This window comes from Actinia tenebrosa, unplaced genomic scaffold (genome assembly GCF_029948245.1).
Source record: "Actinia tenebrosa isolate PJP-AT-01 unplaced genomic scaffold, QUT_ActTen_1.0 PGA_scaffold13__45_contigs__length_12533684, whole genome shotgun sequence".
In the NCBI taxonomy this organism is placed as follows: domain Eukaryota; kingdom Metazoa; phylum Cnidaria; class Anthozoa; order Actiniaria; family Actiniidae; genus Actinia; species Actinia tenebrosa.
This window is the reverse complement of record NW_028292573.1, coordinates 3,746,753-3,764,527: the sequence shown is the minus strand read 5'-3', so window position 1 is coordinate 3,764,527 and position 17,775 is coordinate 3,746,753. Positions and strand designations below refer to the sequence as shown.

Sequence of the window (17,775 nt, the reverse complement as noted above, 5' to 3'; positions counted from 1 at the left end):
CACACTTGCTCTTTCAAACAAGTGTGTGAGGTCACTGAGGATCAAACTATGAACCTCTTGCTTAGCAAGAATCATGCACTAACCAAGCCACACTTGCTCCTTAAAACAAGTGTGTGAGGTCACTGAGGATCAAACTATGGACCTCTTGCTTAGCAGACAGCACACTAACCAACCAAGCCACACTTGCTCCTTAAAACAAGTGTGTGAGGTCACTGAGGATCAAACTACTGTATGGACCTCTTAGCAGGCAGCACACTAACCAACCAAGCCACACTTGCTCCTTCAAACAAGTGTGTGAGGTTACTGAGGATCAAACTATGGACTATTGCTTAGCAGGCAGCACACTAACCAACCAAGCCACACTTGCTCCTTAAAGCGAATGAGTGACATTACTGAGAATCAAACTATGCACCTTACATACAGTACCAACCAACCAATAAAATCCCAATAATATTCATATAATCAATCAGCACACTCCCCACTACCAATGATGCAATTAAATTCAAAATTTTAATAATTTTTGTCGTATTTTCAATACCGTTCTGACATCATAAGAACTACAAGAGAAGACCACCCTGTGAATGGATGAGACCCTTTGCCACGCCCTGTCTCATCATTGTACTGTTCCCATATAAAACCTGACGTCTGGTACTGTCTAAAGATGTTAGAAATAAGATTATGCCTTAGTTCAGAATACAATGATCTAGCCTTCTCTTGGTAGGGGCCTTCAGTGTGGCTGTAGTGACGCAGAGCCCTGACTGACAGGTAGTTCATGTTAATCCAGATAGATCCTCTCCAGTATGGGCCGTCATGTTCAGTGTTGTATTTCTTGTAGAAGGGGTCGCTCTTGGAAAGTGAGCGAAGACCGTAGTCTGTCCACAGAAGATCTGGATTCTTCAAATCGGTTAAGATCTTGTCCAGTCTTGGAGAATCTGGTTTCAGAATTTGGAGAAGGAATGGAAAAAGACTGACGTAACCAAAGCAGTTGACAAATCTCAGTACAGGTCCTGTGCGAGAGGTGACGACCCGGACAACACGTGTGGGACCTCCAGGTTGGCTTGCTCGGTGAGTTAACTTCACTAGCTTAGTATGGTTCCCAAAATCACTGTACATGTGAGCTTTCGACGACCAATGATAATGGTCTAACAGGGTTGCATCTGAGAGGTATGCATTGGTAGAATGATACACCTCTGGGTCTTTTCCTACTGCTGTGGCAATGTCGGCCATCAATCCTGCAGCAAATGCAATCCAGCATCGTAGATCAACATGCCTTTCATCATCACTTGGGTGGGACGCTCTAGGGTAGTCATCAAGTCCTGACGTCAGAGTCTTTGGGTTAAGTTCCCGGTCTGTTTTGGCGTCTCGTCCATGCCAGCGGTATGTAGAAGGAAGCCGGCCGAGTTGGGTAGTGTTGAACCAATGAAACCACGCCTTTAGCCGAGGGAATATCTTCACGAGGTACTGCTTATCCAGTACCCCTTTGTCGATCATAGATTTGATGGGGAGAATAAGAGTTGGTGGATTGGCATTCTCATTATGTTGAGTTACAAATTCATCTGGAACTTTAGTACGAGCTTCGTCTCCAAGAATCTGCTCTCTAGGGATCCAGCCTTCAATATTCATAAGATCAAGCCAATGTCCAATGATATCCATACTAATATCCTTATCCCATTGACTTATCAATAGCTGATGAAACCCTTCGTCCCATAAAAAACCGCGAGGGAAAAACGGTCTTGATGGGACTGCTGTGTAAAGAGCACTTTCCCAATACTCTACAGGCTTTTTTAAATATCTTGACACTACACGTGACTTGCCGTAAAAATATCCTATTCCACCGACCATGTTACTAAGAGCAGCTTGAGCAAACCTTCTTTCTTCTTCGCTGAAGCTCTTGGACTCCAAAGGGAATGTTTCTTCAAATTTTTTATCAAAAGAATCTGAAAACTTCCGAAAGGCATCTGAAAAAATGTTCCCTGAAAGTCTTCTTGTTCTAGAGGTAAAACTTGCCGATTCAAAGATGACTTCCATTTCAAATGGAAGTTGGAAAGTCCATTGTTGGACGTATAAGTTGGTTGGTAGTTCTCTTTGGTTTTCGTCACGCTTCGGAAGAATTCCTTGTAGACCTATGAGCTTTAAGTCTTTCTTCATCTTTATATACCCTAAGCTTTGCATGACAACGTCTTTGATGGAATGGATATTTGGGGTATGAGTAGCGAGGAAATTGGAAAGTATTACCTTATTATTTGGCTTGGGAAAAATGATTTTGAATTTGCCAAGCTCTGGTGATTCACCTTGAAGTTCTGTTAGAGAGTTTCTTCCCAAGGATGGTTTGAGTTGGATTGGATTGTCATGAGTTGCGTAGAATAAGACTGAAACGAGCTGATTTGGATTTCCCTAAGGGAAAAAAGCATTGTTGATAAGATTTACTGTGATTTTTATAAACATGTGAACTCTGTGTCTCCGAGTTGCACGCTGAAATTTTGCTTTTCGCTGCTGCCAGTCAAAAATATTATAGGTAACAACTTATTAAGTTTGATTGACGGCAGCAGAAAACAAAATATTTCAGCTTGCAATGCACATGTTTATGAACATTGCAGTAACTTAAATGAAATGACATTGGAGCTTTGATTATGGCAGGAGAGCTAGGGTTCTGAGGAAATGAAAGGGAAGGGAAGGGAAGGGAATGAAAGGAAAGGAAAAGGAAAGGAAAGGATGGATTAATTATAGAATGGGAAAAAAAGCAAATAATGGAAAAGTAAAGTACAGAATAAAAGAAAGGAATGATTAAATTATAGAAAAAACATAATTCCTTGAAAAAAACCCTCAAATCAATGGAGAGACCCAACACACTCTACCCATATGTAATATTGCAGAATCTATTACAAAACACCGTACCTGTTCCCTCTTTCTACCAGAGATCCTCGCTGTCCAGTCACCACCGTGATCTCCCCCTGCTTGTTTCACAAAATCAGTCATAAGGATAAAGTCGTCGTCAACAATCTCTTGAGTTCCAAAGTTGACCCCGTCATGTTTGAGCCATCCATACTTGGACAATCTGTCACCCTGTTCACAGGTGTGTCTGATTGACAGCTGTCCATCATGAGGGAACTGGGAGAACCACATTAGACCAGGCATTAGAGATGCTGGGCTCCTAGTCCTCGGAAGGAATTCAAGGCCAAAGTACATTTTAGTATATTTTGTATGGTATTTTTATTTATAAGCATATAGCTCCTAAGTGAGCATACTCATAGCTATGTGGCTCAGCCATTAACTTTTTTAAGTATATCAATCGATCAATATTTTATTCAGTACTTATTAATATAACACAATATTTAAATTTTTACATTTGTGAGAAATATACACCGAATCGAAATATTGCGACCAATTTGAATAACTATTGTTCTGCACTGACTAGCGACTGACTAGCCTCCTATACATGTGAAAATGCTTTTATGTTTCCACGTGAACACGAGGCTAGTCAGTCGCTTGTCAGAGCAGAACAATAATTATTCAAATTGGTCGCCATATTTCAATTCGGTGTATGACATACATAAAAGTACAAGCTACCTATGATAACTTAAAAGTTAGACTAGATAGGTAGCTACTTAGTACATAGATTTAAATTGTAAAAGCAATTACGTAGATGATACATTTTTTTATTTACATATGGTATGTGTAGATACAAAAAGGATAATTCATTTATAAACGTGCAATTAATAATTGAAAGATTGTATAGAAAATATGATCAAAGAATAAGAAGAAAGAGAAAAAAAGAAAGAATAATGCAATGGATTACGATAAGATAAGATTGGGAAAATAAGGAAAGTAATGAAAGTAACGAAAGTATTTCATCTTATTTGGGCTAAGTTGTTTAGTCTGAATATGAGTTCAAAATTTGGGTATAAGCTTATATATATAATATATAATATAATATAGTATGGTATATATGGTATAATAGGCCCTTTGCAGTTAATGGTCACGTGTCTGTACTGGAGGGCAAAATTTTTGTTTTTATGTTAAATTCGTGATTCTTTTTAGGTATTTGTAAAGAGCTGAATGAAAAGATGTGTAACCAGTATGTTACGAAATGCAGTTTTATTACGATCTCTCAAAACAGGTTGTATTGAAAGTTTGTTTGCAGTCCAGTGTATTTCACCCATGGGATCAAAATGTTCATTCATTTGTTCACAGTGAATAAATCAGCACATGATTGCTTAGCTGCAAAGGGCCTATTCTGAAATTAAAACAGGTGTTTGTCTGATGCATTGCGCTATAATGGTACTTCAAGCCACGTTTCAATCATTTAACAGTTTGCGTTCAAGAAACTTTTTGGTTAGAAAAAAAGATAAGAATTAATAATGAATAGAAAAGAAAAAAGAATAGTAAAATAATAAGACAACAATTAAATCAAAATTGAACTTTATAAGACGACGTAAGCTTTTAAGTTTAAGTTTATTCAATAACACTATGCTACTAAAAAGATTCTATAATTAGCTGGAGAAATAGCTTCTTTTAAAACAATTAAAAGAAGAAATAATGTAGTATTTAAAAGAAAGTGGAACAACTCTAAATTTTAGAAGATATAACTAGCTAAAAACTAGTGTGAGCTGCTAGTGTTTCTAATGAAACAGTAATGATAAAAAGGTAAATTATACACCGTGAAAAAATGAAAAAACTTACTGTTTCGGACGCTAGTCCTTCGTCGGAGTAAAAGACGAAGGACTAGCGTCCGAAACATCAGTAAGTTTTTTCATCTTTTCACGGTGTATAATTTACCTTTTTATCATTACTGTCTAACTCTCTAGCTCCCTTACTTCATTCCAAAATACAGATTGGATCTGTATGACCCCCAAAACCTCCTTGGATCGGCTTTACTTCTATCTACCACGGGCTCCGCATCTAAAGGAGTATACAAACGTGCTGTTCTCCTGTAATTATAGAAAGCATATCCTCCATAGGATGCAGCAATACAGACAGGAACAATTATTAAGATCGCAAGAACAATAGTTGGACTCAAAACTCCATCTTTTGAACTCCGAGACGATCTTCCTCGAGACTTCGAGATTTTTGGTCTTGGTTCTTTGTGATCTGGTGACGGATCGGATGCTTGTTTTCCGCGTCTTGAACGGGCCATAAGGGTATTTATTCCTAGTGAAAAATTACAAAAATTTATATCTTTTCTAATCTTGGGAACCAATGTTTTTTCGTCGGCCATCTTGTGAGCCTACAATTTTTATGAACAGCAGTAAGGCTTTATGATACGGTCACGAAATTTTAATATGATTACCTGGGTTTGGGTTTCCTGTGTCTTTTCTCTATTTCTTTTTCCTCCGTCATTTCTCTCTTTTACTACTCGGTAGTCTAAGTTTATTTGCTCGATATTTATTACAGGTAGCCTCTAATTAACAAAAAACCTTCAGTTTTTATGCGTCTGTCCTCTTATTGACGATAAATTGCGTCATCACATGGTCAAAGTGGTGTGGATCCATGAGGCGTAGCCGAAGATCCGCATACTACTTTGACAATGTGACGCAATTTATCGTCAATACGAGGTCAGACACATAAAAAACTGATGTCTATTTGTTTTTTACAATAACAAAAACGATAAAAACTTCTCATTTTTAGTGATCAAAAACAACCAACGGAAAGAGCGCGCGCTCGTTGACGTCATCTTTATCTGTCTGTCCTCTTATTGATGATAAAAACTAACCAATCAGCGCTCGAGAAATTGTAAGCTATTGTAAAAATTATAATGCAGTTATAATACGATAGATAAATCTTAAAAAAAACCTGGTATTGGAATTCCTGTGACTTCTCTCTTCTTTATTTTCAACGGGCATTTTTGCGAATATGAGAAATGATATCTTCTTTTAAAAGCCAGATTTTCCACAAGGCAAAGCCGTTTAAATTACAACCTAATTCAACATGTCTGAAGATGGCGTTTACCACTGGATTTTTGTTCCTCTTTATTCGCTTGCATTACACTGCCTCGATTAGTCTTAACTATTTGTAGGGCAGTGGTGATTTACTTCTTATTCAAATATATTTTTTCGTAATAAACTAACTAACTAACTGTCATTGCTTTCAGTTCAGCAAATAATAAATGTTTTTATATCCCCTATATAATGTTTCCTTATTGTCGAATGTGTTTTACTTTTAAAAAATCTATTTATTCTTACTTAATTTATCGGGTTTTTCTCCAGGCGCTTTTGAGTTTTTCTTTTTTCTAAAAGATATTTTAGCCCTTGGTCCTAAACAAGAAAGTAGGTTCATTTTTTTCTTCTTCTGTTTCGAGTTCTCATCTTCTTCGTCTTCTGATGGGATTTGATCTTCTCCTTTCTGGTTTCTGATTGGCAGATGTTCTTCAACACTAGCGCCAGCACTAGGCGTATCAGCTATGGAGGCGCCATCGGGAACACGCGATAGGTTTTCGGAGAAGAATGTATCGTTGGATGTCAATGCTTCTTCGAGTCGTTTGCTCCAGGGATCTTCTTGGCTGATTGCGGTCGTGCCACTTGCTTGATTGCCACTCAGGATAGGAGAACTGTAAGCCAAGAATAGAGTAATTGTCGATAGTAAATTTATGAAAGGAATGTAAGGAAAGAAACGAAAGAAAACAAATATGGAAAAAACAGAAAGGAAAATAATAATAATAATAATGATGATAATAATAATAATAATAATTATTATTATAATGATAATAATTTTTTTAAAATTATTTTTGTTTTTAAAAACATATCCTACAATAAAAAATATATCTATTCATAATAATAATAAAAAAAGAGAAAAAGAAAAACTATAATAAAATATACTATAATAAAAATATATCTACTAACGTATAACCATAAAATCTATTTAGTAAAAACTAATCCTAATAATATATGTTTAAAAAAATAAATAAATAAATAATGGCAAACATTTATATATATATATTTTAAGTATTTAGCTAATGATAATAATAATAATGATAAATGATAATGATAATAATAAAAGAAATGAAGGAAAAAAAGAGTAAACAGAATATAAGAGGGAATGATAAAAAGAAAAAGATGAAGAAATATATATATATATAGAAATGAGAAATAATAAAATAAAATAAAAAGAATGAATGAAAGAAAGAAAAGAACGTAACGAAATAATGATATATAAAAAAACCTACAAGAAATAAAATAAAAAATCTTAAAACATAAAAGGGGACAAGAATGACAGACAGACACACAGACAGTTAGACAGACAAACAGACAGATAGACAGACAAACGGACAGACAGAAACAATTGACTACCTTGATATGGTCCAATCATCGCTTGTCTGACATTCCCTGTGATGTACAGGGCTCGTAGGTTCTGTGCATGTACCAGCATCTAAACAAGAATAAAAAGTTTGTCATTCAATTCCCGCCATGAAATATAAAGGCTTTTACCACACTCAGTATACTATATATGACATCACTATTATTGGTAAAGACAACTTGCACTTAACCCCTTCCTAATGTCAAAACAATATCAACAATATTTCAAAAAATCAATCCTCAAGAGAAGGGATTATTTTTCATTCTGACCCCTAGGGACACGAGTGAAAAACGTCTGCGCATGCTCTAAATCCATATGTAAATTAGTCAAAACATAAGTAAATTTAGCTTTCAAACATACCTAAGTAATTGGACTTCACAAAATGCCAAAACTTAGTGTCCATGCTTGAAACTTAAGGCCAATTCTTTCATATTGTGTTTGTTAATACAGTATCTTGGTCTGACAAAAGTATACTCTCGAAATGTTTTGTATACTTTGAGAAAACAAACATTTATTTTCTCACTCAAACTCTTCAAAATTCTTAGAAAACGTGATAAAATGCACGCATGCGCAAACGTTTTTCTCTAGTGTCCCCCAAGGTTCAAGCATGATGACGTTTTATACCTTCACTTCCAGAATCCCTTTCGGTAGCTTTTTTGTTATTCACTATTGTCTTGATACTCTCAAAGGAGTTTTATACATTTGAATGTAAAAAAATATTTTGAAAAGGATTGTGGTAGTTTAGGTAAGAAACGTCATTAGGGTGAAGTTCTATTTTAGCAAAGGGTCTTGGCTTTTCCTTGTCATTCCCATAGAGTGAATTAAAAAAATACATGGCGGACATTTTGGTTGACCATTGCTATATAACGTGTATAAATCCTACTGATAGTCATCCAAGGTGACAGCGTTATGACGTCACATGGACTTAAAAAAGAGCGAACATAAACGCCAACAACAACAGTACTAACGACACAGAACGGCAACAACAACAGCAACAACGAGAGCAGAAGCGACATCAACAGCGAAAACAATAAAGTTACTGATGGATTACGATGAGAACCCTTCCTTCGAAAAAATTCGTGGGCTTTTTATCCTTTCCTCACCGTAACTTGAGGTAAAAAAGCTTCCTTTGAACACCTATCCATGCATGTAAAACTAGAAATACCCCCTTAGTAATTATTTATACATATTGACCATTATTAATTAATTAATTGACATATACATCTTAGCTTTTTAATTGGCGTTATATATTTATCGTTATCAAATTATTTATCTGATGATTGTTACTACCCAAATTATCTTTTTAAAATTGTCGTTACCTTACTTTATCCTTTACAAATTTACTTTAAACATGGTTTACCATTATTACTTATTATTATATATTATCACCCTATCTTATTATTATGCGCCCTGTCGCGTAAGCCATTGTAAATCCAATCTCGTTCGCAGAGCCGTATTTCTTACTGCGCATGCTCGATCATGCGCAGGTAAGAATTAAGGGCACTGAGAACAAAATTGCTATAAGCCTTAATCCTTTATAGCGCTTCGAAGGAATTTCATACAAAGTATAGTCAATGTCATTAACGTTGTCCACCGAAAAAAGACATTTACACATTTACACATTTAGACTAAAAGAATATATCACGTGTTTCATTATGTATTCTTTGCCTCGTGTGCGTCAGCCTGAACTTTAAATGTAAAATTCAACTCGTGAATCGAAAATCCAGAATGCCCCGACCATTTAGTGAGCATTTAAGATGGAGAATGAAATATTTCAGCATTTGTCTTATGCCAGAACCTTCGAGGAAACACGTGCTATTTCTTTTAGTCTAAATGTCTAAATGTGTAAATGTCTTTTCTTGGTGGACAACGTTAATGACATTGACTCTACATACAAAATGTTGCGCTTACATTAGGTAATATTTATGATAATTAAGTTTACAAAGGAAAAAATATATTAACCTTGGTTTGAGTGCCTACGTTTGGAAGCAAAGCTGAGAAGCCCTAAAAAAACAAAAGCAATCTTGTTCTTATTTGTCTGTATTTATTGTATGTCAAAGGTGTCAATCAGTCATTAGTTCGTTTAAGGCTCGTTTATACACTTGTATTGTCAGCGGTTTTACTAGTGCGCATAGTCAGTTTGGCTCAAACACTTTCTGCCACCTTTTCCACGCCGGTTTAAAAACTTTACGACGCTATAGGACGGACGTGGGATTAATCTTCTTCAGTGGATAAATTTATTGGATAACAGCATCGACTTATCCACTGGATAAGGATTTATCCGTTAGATAGTGCTATCCATCCACCTTTCTTACAACCGGGCGAAGAACGATTGCGTTAACCTTTTTATTCAATTCTATACAAAACTCAATTAAGGCTTTCAGTTTGCATTATCCTGGACTGTCAACAAGTTTTTAATGCTTCAGTATTGTCAGAAGTTCATAACTTATGAACTTCTGGTATTGTTCACGAAACACTTTTTTAAGATAATTAATTAAGCTGCGCATGAGCAAGTTTCTTTTTACTATGAGGACTAAAGAAGCGAGCTTCGGAACACAATCTCGCACCCAGAGTCTTTATTTTTTACTGCGCATGCTCGACTATTTTCTTTTGTGGAGCATGCGCAGTAAGAAATAAAGACTCTAGATACGAGATTGCGCCGAATTTCTCTCGCTTCTCTCATACTCTACAGCTCCCAGAATGTTAATATCACAATACAGTGATAATCGGCCATTTAATGTTGCTTTTATAAGCATTTAAAAAAGATTTTGCATGAACGTGTTTTCACCGTTTAAGTCTGAACATGCATGGTAGCCAGCCAATCAGCGTGCGGGTTATTATATCTATAAATATATCGTTTTAATACCTCTTCGTTTGTGTTGCTTGAAGGATCGCGATGGTTCTTCTGTTTGAACTTCTTGATCAATCTAACGAAAGCAACATTTATAGTATGAACACATAATAATTTGGTCATATTAAAACGAACAATGCCAGTACTTGGTTATTAGCATTTTTCACGGTTACTAAAAATAGATATCGCAAAGCCTTGTGGGATCGAAATGCGGACAAAAATTGAAAATGAAGGTCCGATTACATGAAAAACAAGAAGAATATCAGTTGGAAAAACATAGTTCTTCCATAAATTCACCTTTTGAGCCCTATCCCAAATCCAAAATGTGCTGGATTGTGTTACGCTCACCAAAAAGTTCAGGACATTGTTCTCGCATCCCCATACAAATTCATTGAATTTAAAAAGAAAATTCAGATCGATTTCTTTATTTACATTTCTAAACAACAGTAAGAAAAGCTTCAATCAAGTTGGGAGAAATGATATTTTGCTTGTATTTTGAGAACTAACTAATCAAACCGAGTAAATAAATTTGTAAAAATATCAATTTGGTCGATATATATATTAAACAGAATATTACATGGCCGCTTGAAGATACGGATTTTATTTTCTCGTGTTAACAATATCTTACTCGTTGGCTGCGCTCACTCGAAAGATATCACCTCAACACTTGAAGATAAAATTCGTATCTCCGCGCGGCCATTAATATCCTCTATACAAAATGCGTAAACCAACCTTGAGGTCTTCTTGTGGTTCAAGTGTAGACGACAGATCAATACTTGGCAGTGTGTCGTCTCTCTGTCTTTCATTGATGCGCGCTCTATTCTGTAGCACCAGTATACAGCTCAAGACCGTTTTGTTCACCAGAAGAAGATTGACAGCCTGTTCTAACACTGATAATGGAAGCTCAAGGTCGTTTGCTTCCTTGCTAGTGTCGCCTAAAATTCGATTTGAGTGAAAAGTGAGGATGATGGACCCAATCCACTTAGACGTAACTGTTTTGCCCATTTCAGACCACGTGTCATTCTCTTGAGAATAAGATTCTTTGTTTGAGTTGTATCCATATTTATGTGTCTTCTCATGTGCAACCGTTAAACAAAGAAATAATACTCTAGGGAATGACACGTGGTCTGAAATGGGAAAACAGTGGATTAGGTCTATAGTCCCCATCACAGTTCTCTGCGCCATCTTGAAAGGTAGCCGTGTCTTTGCATCGAAGATAGACGAACGGTGAGCTTGCAATGATAGAGACATGTGAATAATTGTCCAAGGTGTTAAAAAAGGTCTCTATCATCGCATGCTCACCGTTCGTCCCGCTTCGACACCAAGGCAAGGCTACCTTTTAAGATGGCGTCGAGAACTGTGAAGGGGACTATTAAGGCTGTTCGTATTGAAAGGACAAAAAGAGAGTTAACGTGGCTTACTTTTGTTAGCGATCTCTGCGGACAGTTTATCTCGTACACAGTCGAATAGGTACCTCATCACGCGGGGCGAATCTGTTGATGGAAAAAGAATAAGTGTATCTTAATGAGAAAATCAAAACCCCTGGGCCGGGTTGTTCAAAGTTGGATTAGCGCTAATCTAGGATTAACTCTATAGGTCTTATTAAGAGTTAACCCAGGATTAGCACTAATCGGGCTTTGAACAACTGGGCCCTGACTTGGATTTAATAGAAGAAAACAATGGAATCAGATCATGTGAACTTTGTTCGGCCATATTGGATAGCAAAGGTTTGACTCAATGTCTCCGGGCAAAAATCAAACCGAACTACATACCTTTTTTGAGATTTAATTTCAAGAAAAAGCAAGTTTTTTTGGGCATGTGGTGAAGGAAATCTCGTGAGACAGCAGAACGTAGGCAGAGTCATCCGCAAACGTTCAAACTGTTGGTCTACAGGTCAAAAAACCAACGGAATCTAGCCCGCCCTTTTCGGCTATTTAAAAGTTTTGATTTTTCTCCAGAAAATTAAGTTTGAAAAAACTCACACGGCTGAGTGATATATAGTTTCATTAACTTGAGAAAGAATTGGTACACTGTTATTCCCAAAAGTTTTTAAAAAAAGTGCTTCGTTTTAAAATTAAGAGGTATTTTTTTTCAATAACGAGCAATGATGGCAAAAAGCGCCAAAAACTAGACTTTCGCATGAGTTTTGATCCCAATTTTTGTTTTGGGTTAACACTCAAAACCTTTTTTAAACAGTTAGAAACTGATGTACTATGATAAAATGCCTGTTGGAAGCGGTATTTTCAATTGTACAAAGATGTTTTGTTGCATTTGTGTTAGAATGCTGCTTAGTCAGGCTTTTTTATAGAAAATATATGGGAAATAAGCAAATGAAGGCCTAAACCTCATTTTCGATTCAAATTTTTGCTTTGGGTCAACTTAAAACTTTGATTCCACCTTCATCGGTCACCTCCACTTCCAAACAAGTTAAACTTTCTGAATAACAAGATTTTAGCCTTGTACAACAGCATTTCTTCAAGAAAATAGTTTTTGGCGCTCACTGCTTGAATACGAAAAGAATTCTCTCTTAAACTAAAATGGCGGAAATGATGACGTCACTCTTAGGTCGCCCGATTTTTTTTGATCTAAGCTCTTAATCTTACCTTCCTCAACATATGAAGACAAGTCCACCAGAAATACCGCCGAGAAGAAGTTGACAGTCTCTCTGTCCAGCTCATTCTTCAGCCTTGTCAACTCTAAATCGAGTTTAGATACTCTGTCTTTTAGTATCTCCATGCTTTGTTCCTGTTCAACATCTTCCATGTCGTTGAATAAATCTTCATCATCTTCTTCTGCTAACGGAACACACACATTTGAACCAATACCTTTACTGCTGAATGCCTTGTGAAGTTTTGGTCGTTGCTCCACTGGAGAATCAGTTTCGCTGTGCTGTGTACTACAACCGCTGTCACTTGGTTGACGTTTTGCACGTGGGCTCAAGGGTTCTTGGTCACAATAGGAGCTCATACTAGAGCTCGTCCCAGACTCTACGTTTTTGTTATCAATGGAGTATTCACTACTGATTTTGGATCCCATGGTGGAAGATGATGCGTTATGGAGCTGCTCAAGGATGGTTTCTTTACGACCGAATTCGTTCATGAGGTCGCGAGAGATTCTTAAAATGGAGGGATTGCTTCGTTCTTCGGTGCTGCACGAAATCTTAGGAGACGATGGAAATGGAAATACAAAAACATCTCGTAGAGAATCGGTACTTGTCATGTGTGATGTTACGTCACCACTATGCCTCAAAGTGTCCAAAATAATCCCTCCTTTCTCTAGCAGATTCATCCCTACGTTTTCCAGCAGATCATCGTCATAATCAGCCCACCCACTATCAGTCGATCTTGGAAGAACACCATTACAGACATCAGCAATATCTTGCATTTGGTATAACAGTTGCAGAGACATGATTTCTGCGAGTAGAACGTTGTGAAGCGTTTCTGTTGACGCACATTCTGGAATCACGGGCTGATCTAGTCCGATATCAATCATGTCTTCAGTAGGTGATTGACAGCACGCATCACGATAAACTCTCTCTGTTTGTTTTCTTTGCTCAACTAGTCCGCGCTGTCTTTCTTCCTCGAGCTCTGCTTCAAACTTTTCTCTCTCCATTAACTGACGTCTAATGGCTTCTTGTCTCTCTGCTTCGAGTAAATTTTCAAGGTCAACCTTGGTTCGCTCTTCAAGTAAAACTGACTTGCGTTTTTCTTCTTTGAGTTCTTGCTTCAGTCGTTCAATCTCTCTTTGATGCTCGCTTAATTTTTCACTTTTTTCTTGTTCTTCTCGTAGGGATTTTTCTAAGAATTCAAGATTTTCTTGCTCCAGAAGACTTTTCCTGTTGCTTTCCTCCTCGAGGCGTTTCTTGAGATTTTCATTTTCAGCTTTGAGTTTCTCCGCCTGAAAAAAAATCAGTTTCAGAAGATACAGTTTATTTTTGCCTACCTAAATGAAATCTCCAAAGACTATAGATTTGGGAAGGATGGGATGGAATTGATATCAAGGGACGGACGGACAAACGGACGGACGGACGGACGGACGGACGGACGGACGGACGGACGAACGCACGGACGGACGGACGAACGGACGAACGGTATCTGACGGGTTCAAACTTACTCATATTAGTGCAGTTTTCGTATGACTGTGAAAAGTTCACGGCACGAACACGTCCGTAACACGGCAAGGGATACGCCAGACAAATTACATTGCAGGAGAATTTACTCTCCATCCAATCAAATACCCGGAACAAGGCATAAACACGACGCGGACACGGTCACGCCAAGATCACGGCACTTTTAGACCAATCATATTGCGCGTGAAAAAAATCAGCCAATTAAAATTCTAGAAAGTATCACGGTCACGGTACGTCACGCTTATGGCACTGAGCTTTTCACAGTCATACGAAAACTGCACTATGTACAGCGGTAAATAATATGATATCCCTGTGTCGATCTGCCGTAACACAATCCAATACGTTTTGGGCTAGCGCTCAAAAGGTGTAAATCATAAAAAAATAGATTTGTATTAGAATTGAATTTTTTAGCTAAAAACTGGGAGATTTTTTCCCTTTGAAAGGCAGTAATTGTTGTATTGTTTGATTAATACACAGAATAAGACTGTGAATATAAATATCAATGAAGAAAATGACACAATTCAGGATGCCAGTAGAATAACATGAACTTATGTTTTCTAAATATTTACTTTGGGAAAAAGCAATACTCGTTTATCTTGACAAACATTTCTATAACAGAGCTTTACTCGTTTATCTTGACAAACATTTGTATAGCAGAGCTTTACTCGTTTATCTTGACAAACATTTCTATAACAGAGCTTTTCACGCATATAGAGGATTTTCTAATTTAGATGATATTTTTTTCATTTTAATGAACGTATTTTTTTACAGCAAGCAACTCAAGTCTTTTAGGATTACGCTTACAATTTTTACGTATTAATATTATTATTATTATTTATTATTATTATCATTTGTAGAAAGTTCCCCCCTTCTCTATATATCTATTAATTTCAAATACAATTTATTCATTCAAAACCCTTTAATTTTTATCCTTTGACTAACCTCTTCTCTGGCTTCATCTTTCTCGTGCTCCAAGAGCGACTCTTTCTCGGCCAGCTTAGCAAGTTGATCGTTCTGTAGCTCTTGCATTTGTTTTTCGTAACATTCTTTTTGGGACTGAATCTCAAGGTCTGCAAAAACCAGAAACCAAAATTAGCCCAGAAAAACGCTAAGTAATAATGAAGAGACACTTTCGTAAAAATTATAAATTGTATCTGATCCGCCCAACGATCCGAAACGTGTATATCTTACGCTATTTTTCCATCGATTAAATATTCAAAGTTCGACGTGAAAAAATCGAATAAAATTATAGATTTCAATAACCTTCTTTGGGAGTTCTTCGTGAGAAAAATTTCTCAACCAAAAGCATTTTTGACTTTTTTTCTTATTGAGTTTAAATTCGCTTGGTATCACAGCAAAAACGATGTCCTGTGGAGAAAATAGAAGCTTGAATTTTGATCCTAGGTTGGTGATGCGAGTGACAGTTCAACATGTGGACGAACGAACGGCCAACGACGCCATTTAAGCTCGGAAAATCCCCTCAAAGAATTCGGCTCAAGGTTCGTGCTTCCAAATCCGAAATACGACAAGAAGGAACGCCAGCACTAGTCCAAAGCGGTGTTTTTACAAACGGATATGACGATGTATCCGTGCGATTGTCATGAAGAAAAACATTATCGAACATACAAATCAATATCGAGGTGCGAAGCTTTAAGGTCAAAAACCATTTTTATTGGCTAGCATTTGAAAATATTGAAATTTTGCATGTAAACCGTAGTGATGTCTCGGCAAAAGGCGTGACATCATTTTGCTAGACTTGAATCATTTAAACCACAAAATCTACACCTGTGATCCCTTTCGACAATAACCAATCAGAATCGATCGTCTTTAAAACATCTCGGGTTTCAACCAATTGGATCGCGTGTTGAAACCAGCTGGTGAGTGTTGTGTTTTGGTCGTACAGAGATTCAATGGCGTTTTGGGAGAGTTTCACGTTTAGTGCGAGTTGAACTAAAACTATACTTGAATACTACGAGTTTTTAACGACTAGTTAATATGTTCAGCTGATGTAAATATAAATCTAGTGTAAAATTGTAGTATTACTAAGAAAAAGGGAAAATGAAAGATAGTAAAAAGACTGCGTTGTGTTTTTGTGCTGTTCAAGTTTACAATAACCGATTGAAATAGCTGTTAAAACAAGGTTGAAGTCTTAGCTTTAGTTAGATGGAAATAAGATGTGTTTTAAATGAAATAAAGGATTTTTTATATAGCTTTTGGTTCCACGTTCTATAGAGAAACATATAGAACTCTTGAAGGATATCCAAAATACTGACAAATCGATGCATTAGCTTTCCTATAGTTCTATTTCCGTCTTTATTTACGAATTTTTATTTAAAAATAAATAGAGGAATGAACGAATGAACAATTACATAAATATATGAACGAACGAAGAAGCGAACCAAGGACTTGAGCGCGAACTTACTTGAATGAACTCTGTAAAATCTTTTTAATTCAAACGAAATTGTTTTCCCTTGGAAGCCGAGTGCATATATATATATGCATGCATAAAATGAATAAAGAAAAAGAGTAAGAATAAGAATAAGGTTGGTAGAAAAAATAGAGAACTAAAAGAAGTAAAAGAAAGAAATAAAAGAAAAAATACAAAAGGATAGAAAGAGAAAAAACGAGAAAAAAAAAGAAAAAAAAAGAAAAAAAAAGAAAAAAAGAAAAAAAGAAAAAAAGAAATTCACTGGAGAAAAATCCCAAAATAACTAGAACTGGGATTGTTTCATAGGGTTAGATTTCAGTCTCGTCCATTTCCGATGATCTACTGATCCTAAAAGGTGAGAGTAACCTCCGGATCGATTAGGAACTGTAGGGGATTACGATAAGATGCTGGTTCACTAGTGCAAAAAACAGAGCAAAAATGCCGAAGGATTATGTAAAGTACTTGGTATTACATTGAGTCTAGATAAACGATGTAGATGTAGGGATAAAATAACGATGACGTGGTCGATGGTAATGTTAATGGAAAGGGAAAAGAAAAATTAATATAGAATGGATTCGAGGTAGAGACAAAATTAAAATGAAATGCGAGTGAGAAGTAGTTTGAAAATGAAATAAAATCAAGTTTAGTTGAATACTGAAGAGAAAAATATGAAATATAGAAATGAAATAGAAACGGAAATTATAGAAAAATGGAAAAGGATGCTGAGATAAAAGTGGGAGTGAACAATGAAAATAGAAAAAAATTAGAAAAACGATGAAATGAAGTGAAAAATAGAAATGAGAAAATAAGTAGAAATCGAAAACAAATAAAAATCGAAAAAATGAATTGGAAATGTAAAAAAGAGGAACGAAAAAACTTTCAATTTCATCGAACTGGCTTCAAAACAACCCCTGCGGGGCTGATCAAAGTCAGGGCATGGCTGACTCACAGATCGAACCCTGAAACAACCTCTTGGCTGATCTAAGTCAGGGCATGGCTAACTCACAGACCGAAGACCCTGAAACAACCTCTGGGCTGATCTAAGTCAGGGCATGGCTAACTCACAGATAGAACCCT

At 36.4% G+C, this 17,775-nt stretch overlaps 2 protein-coding genes across 3 annotated transcripts; both read right to left on the bottom strand.

Moving 5' to 3' along the window:
• Window positions 1–491: 491 nt before the first annotated feature.
• Window positions 492–5,662, bottom strand: LOC116301958 (mannosyl-oligosaccharide glucosidase). The gene is made up of 3 exons (XM_031711130.2): window positions 4,815–5,662; window positions 2,896–3,157; window positions 492–2,394 (listed from the first exon to the last, which is right to left on the bottom strand). Exons 1-3 carry the CDS (start codon window positions 5,213–5,215, stop codon window positions 532–534), a joined length of 2,526 nt encoding a protein of 841 aa, XP_031566990.2. The 5' UTR covers window positions 5,216–5,662; the 3' UTR covers window positions 492–531.
• A 279-nt stretch (window positions 5,663–5,941) lies between these two features.
• LOC148911639 (uncharacterized) lies at window positions 5,942–15,952 on the bottom strand. 2 transcript variants are annotated; one of them, XM_089028645.1, is made up of 9 exons: window positions 15,534–15,950; window positions 15,213–15,340; window positions 12,745–14,038; window positions 11,563–11,634; window positions 10,874–11,076; window positions 10,157–10,217; window positions 9,253–9,294; window positions 7,284–7,362; window positions 5,942–6,544 (listed from the first exon to the last, which is right to left on the bottom strand). In XM_089028645.1, exons 1-9 carry the CDS (start codon window positions 15,577–15,579, stop codon window positions 6,166–6,168), a joined length of 2,304 nt encoding a protein of 767 aa, XP_088884771.1. In that variant the 5' UTR covers window positions 15,580–15,950; the 3' UTR covers window positions 5,942–6,165. The 2 variants fall into 2 exon arrangements, with proteins under 2 accessions (XP_088884771.1, XP_088884772.1); XM_089028646.1 differs by lacking the exon at window positions 9,253–9,294 and having other exon boundaries at window positions 15,534–15,952.
• Window positions 15,953–17,775: the final 1,823 nt, after the last annotated feature.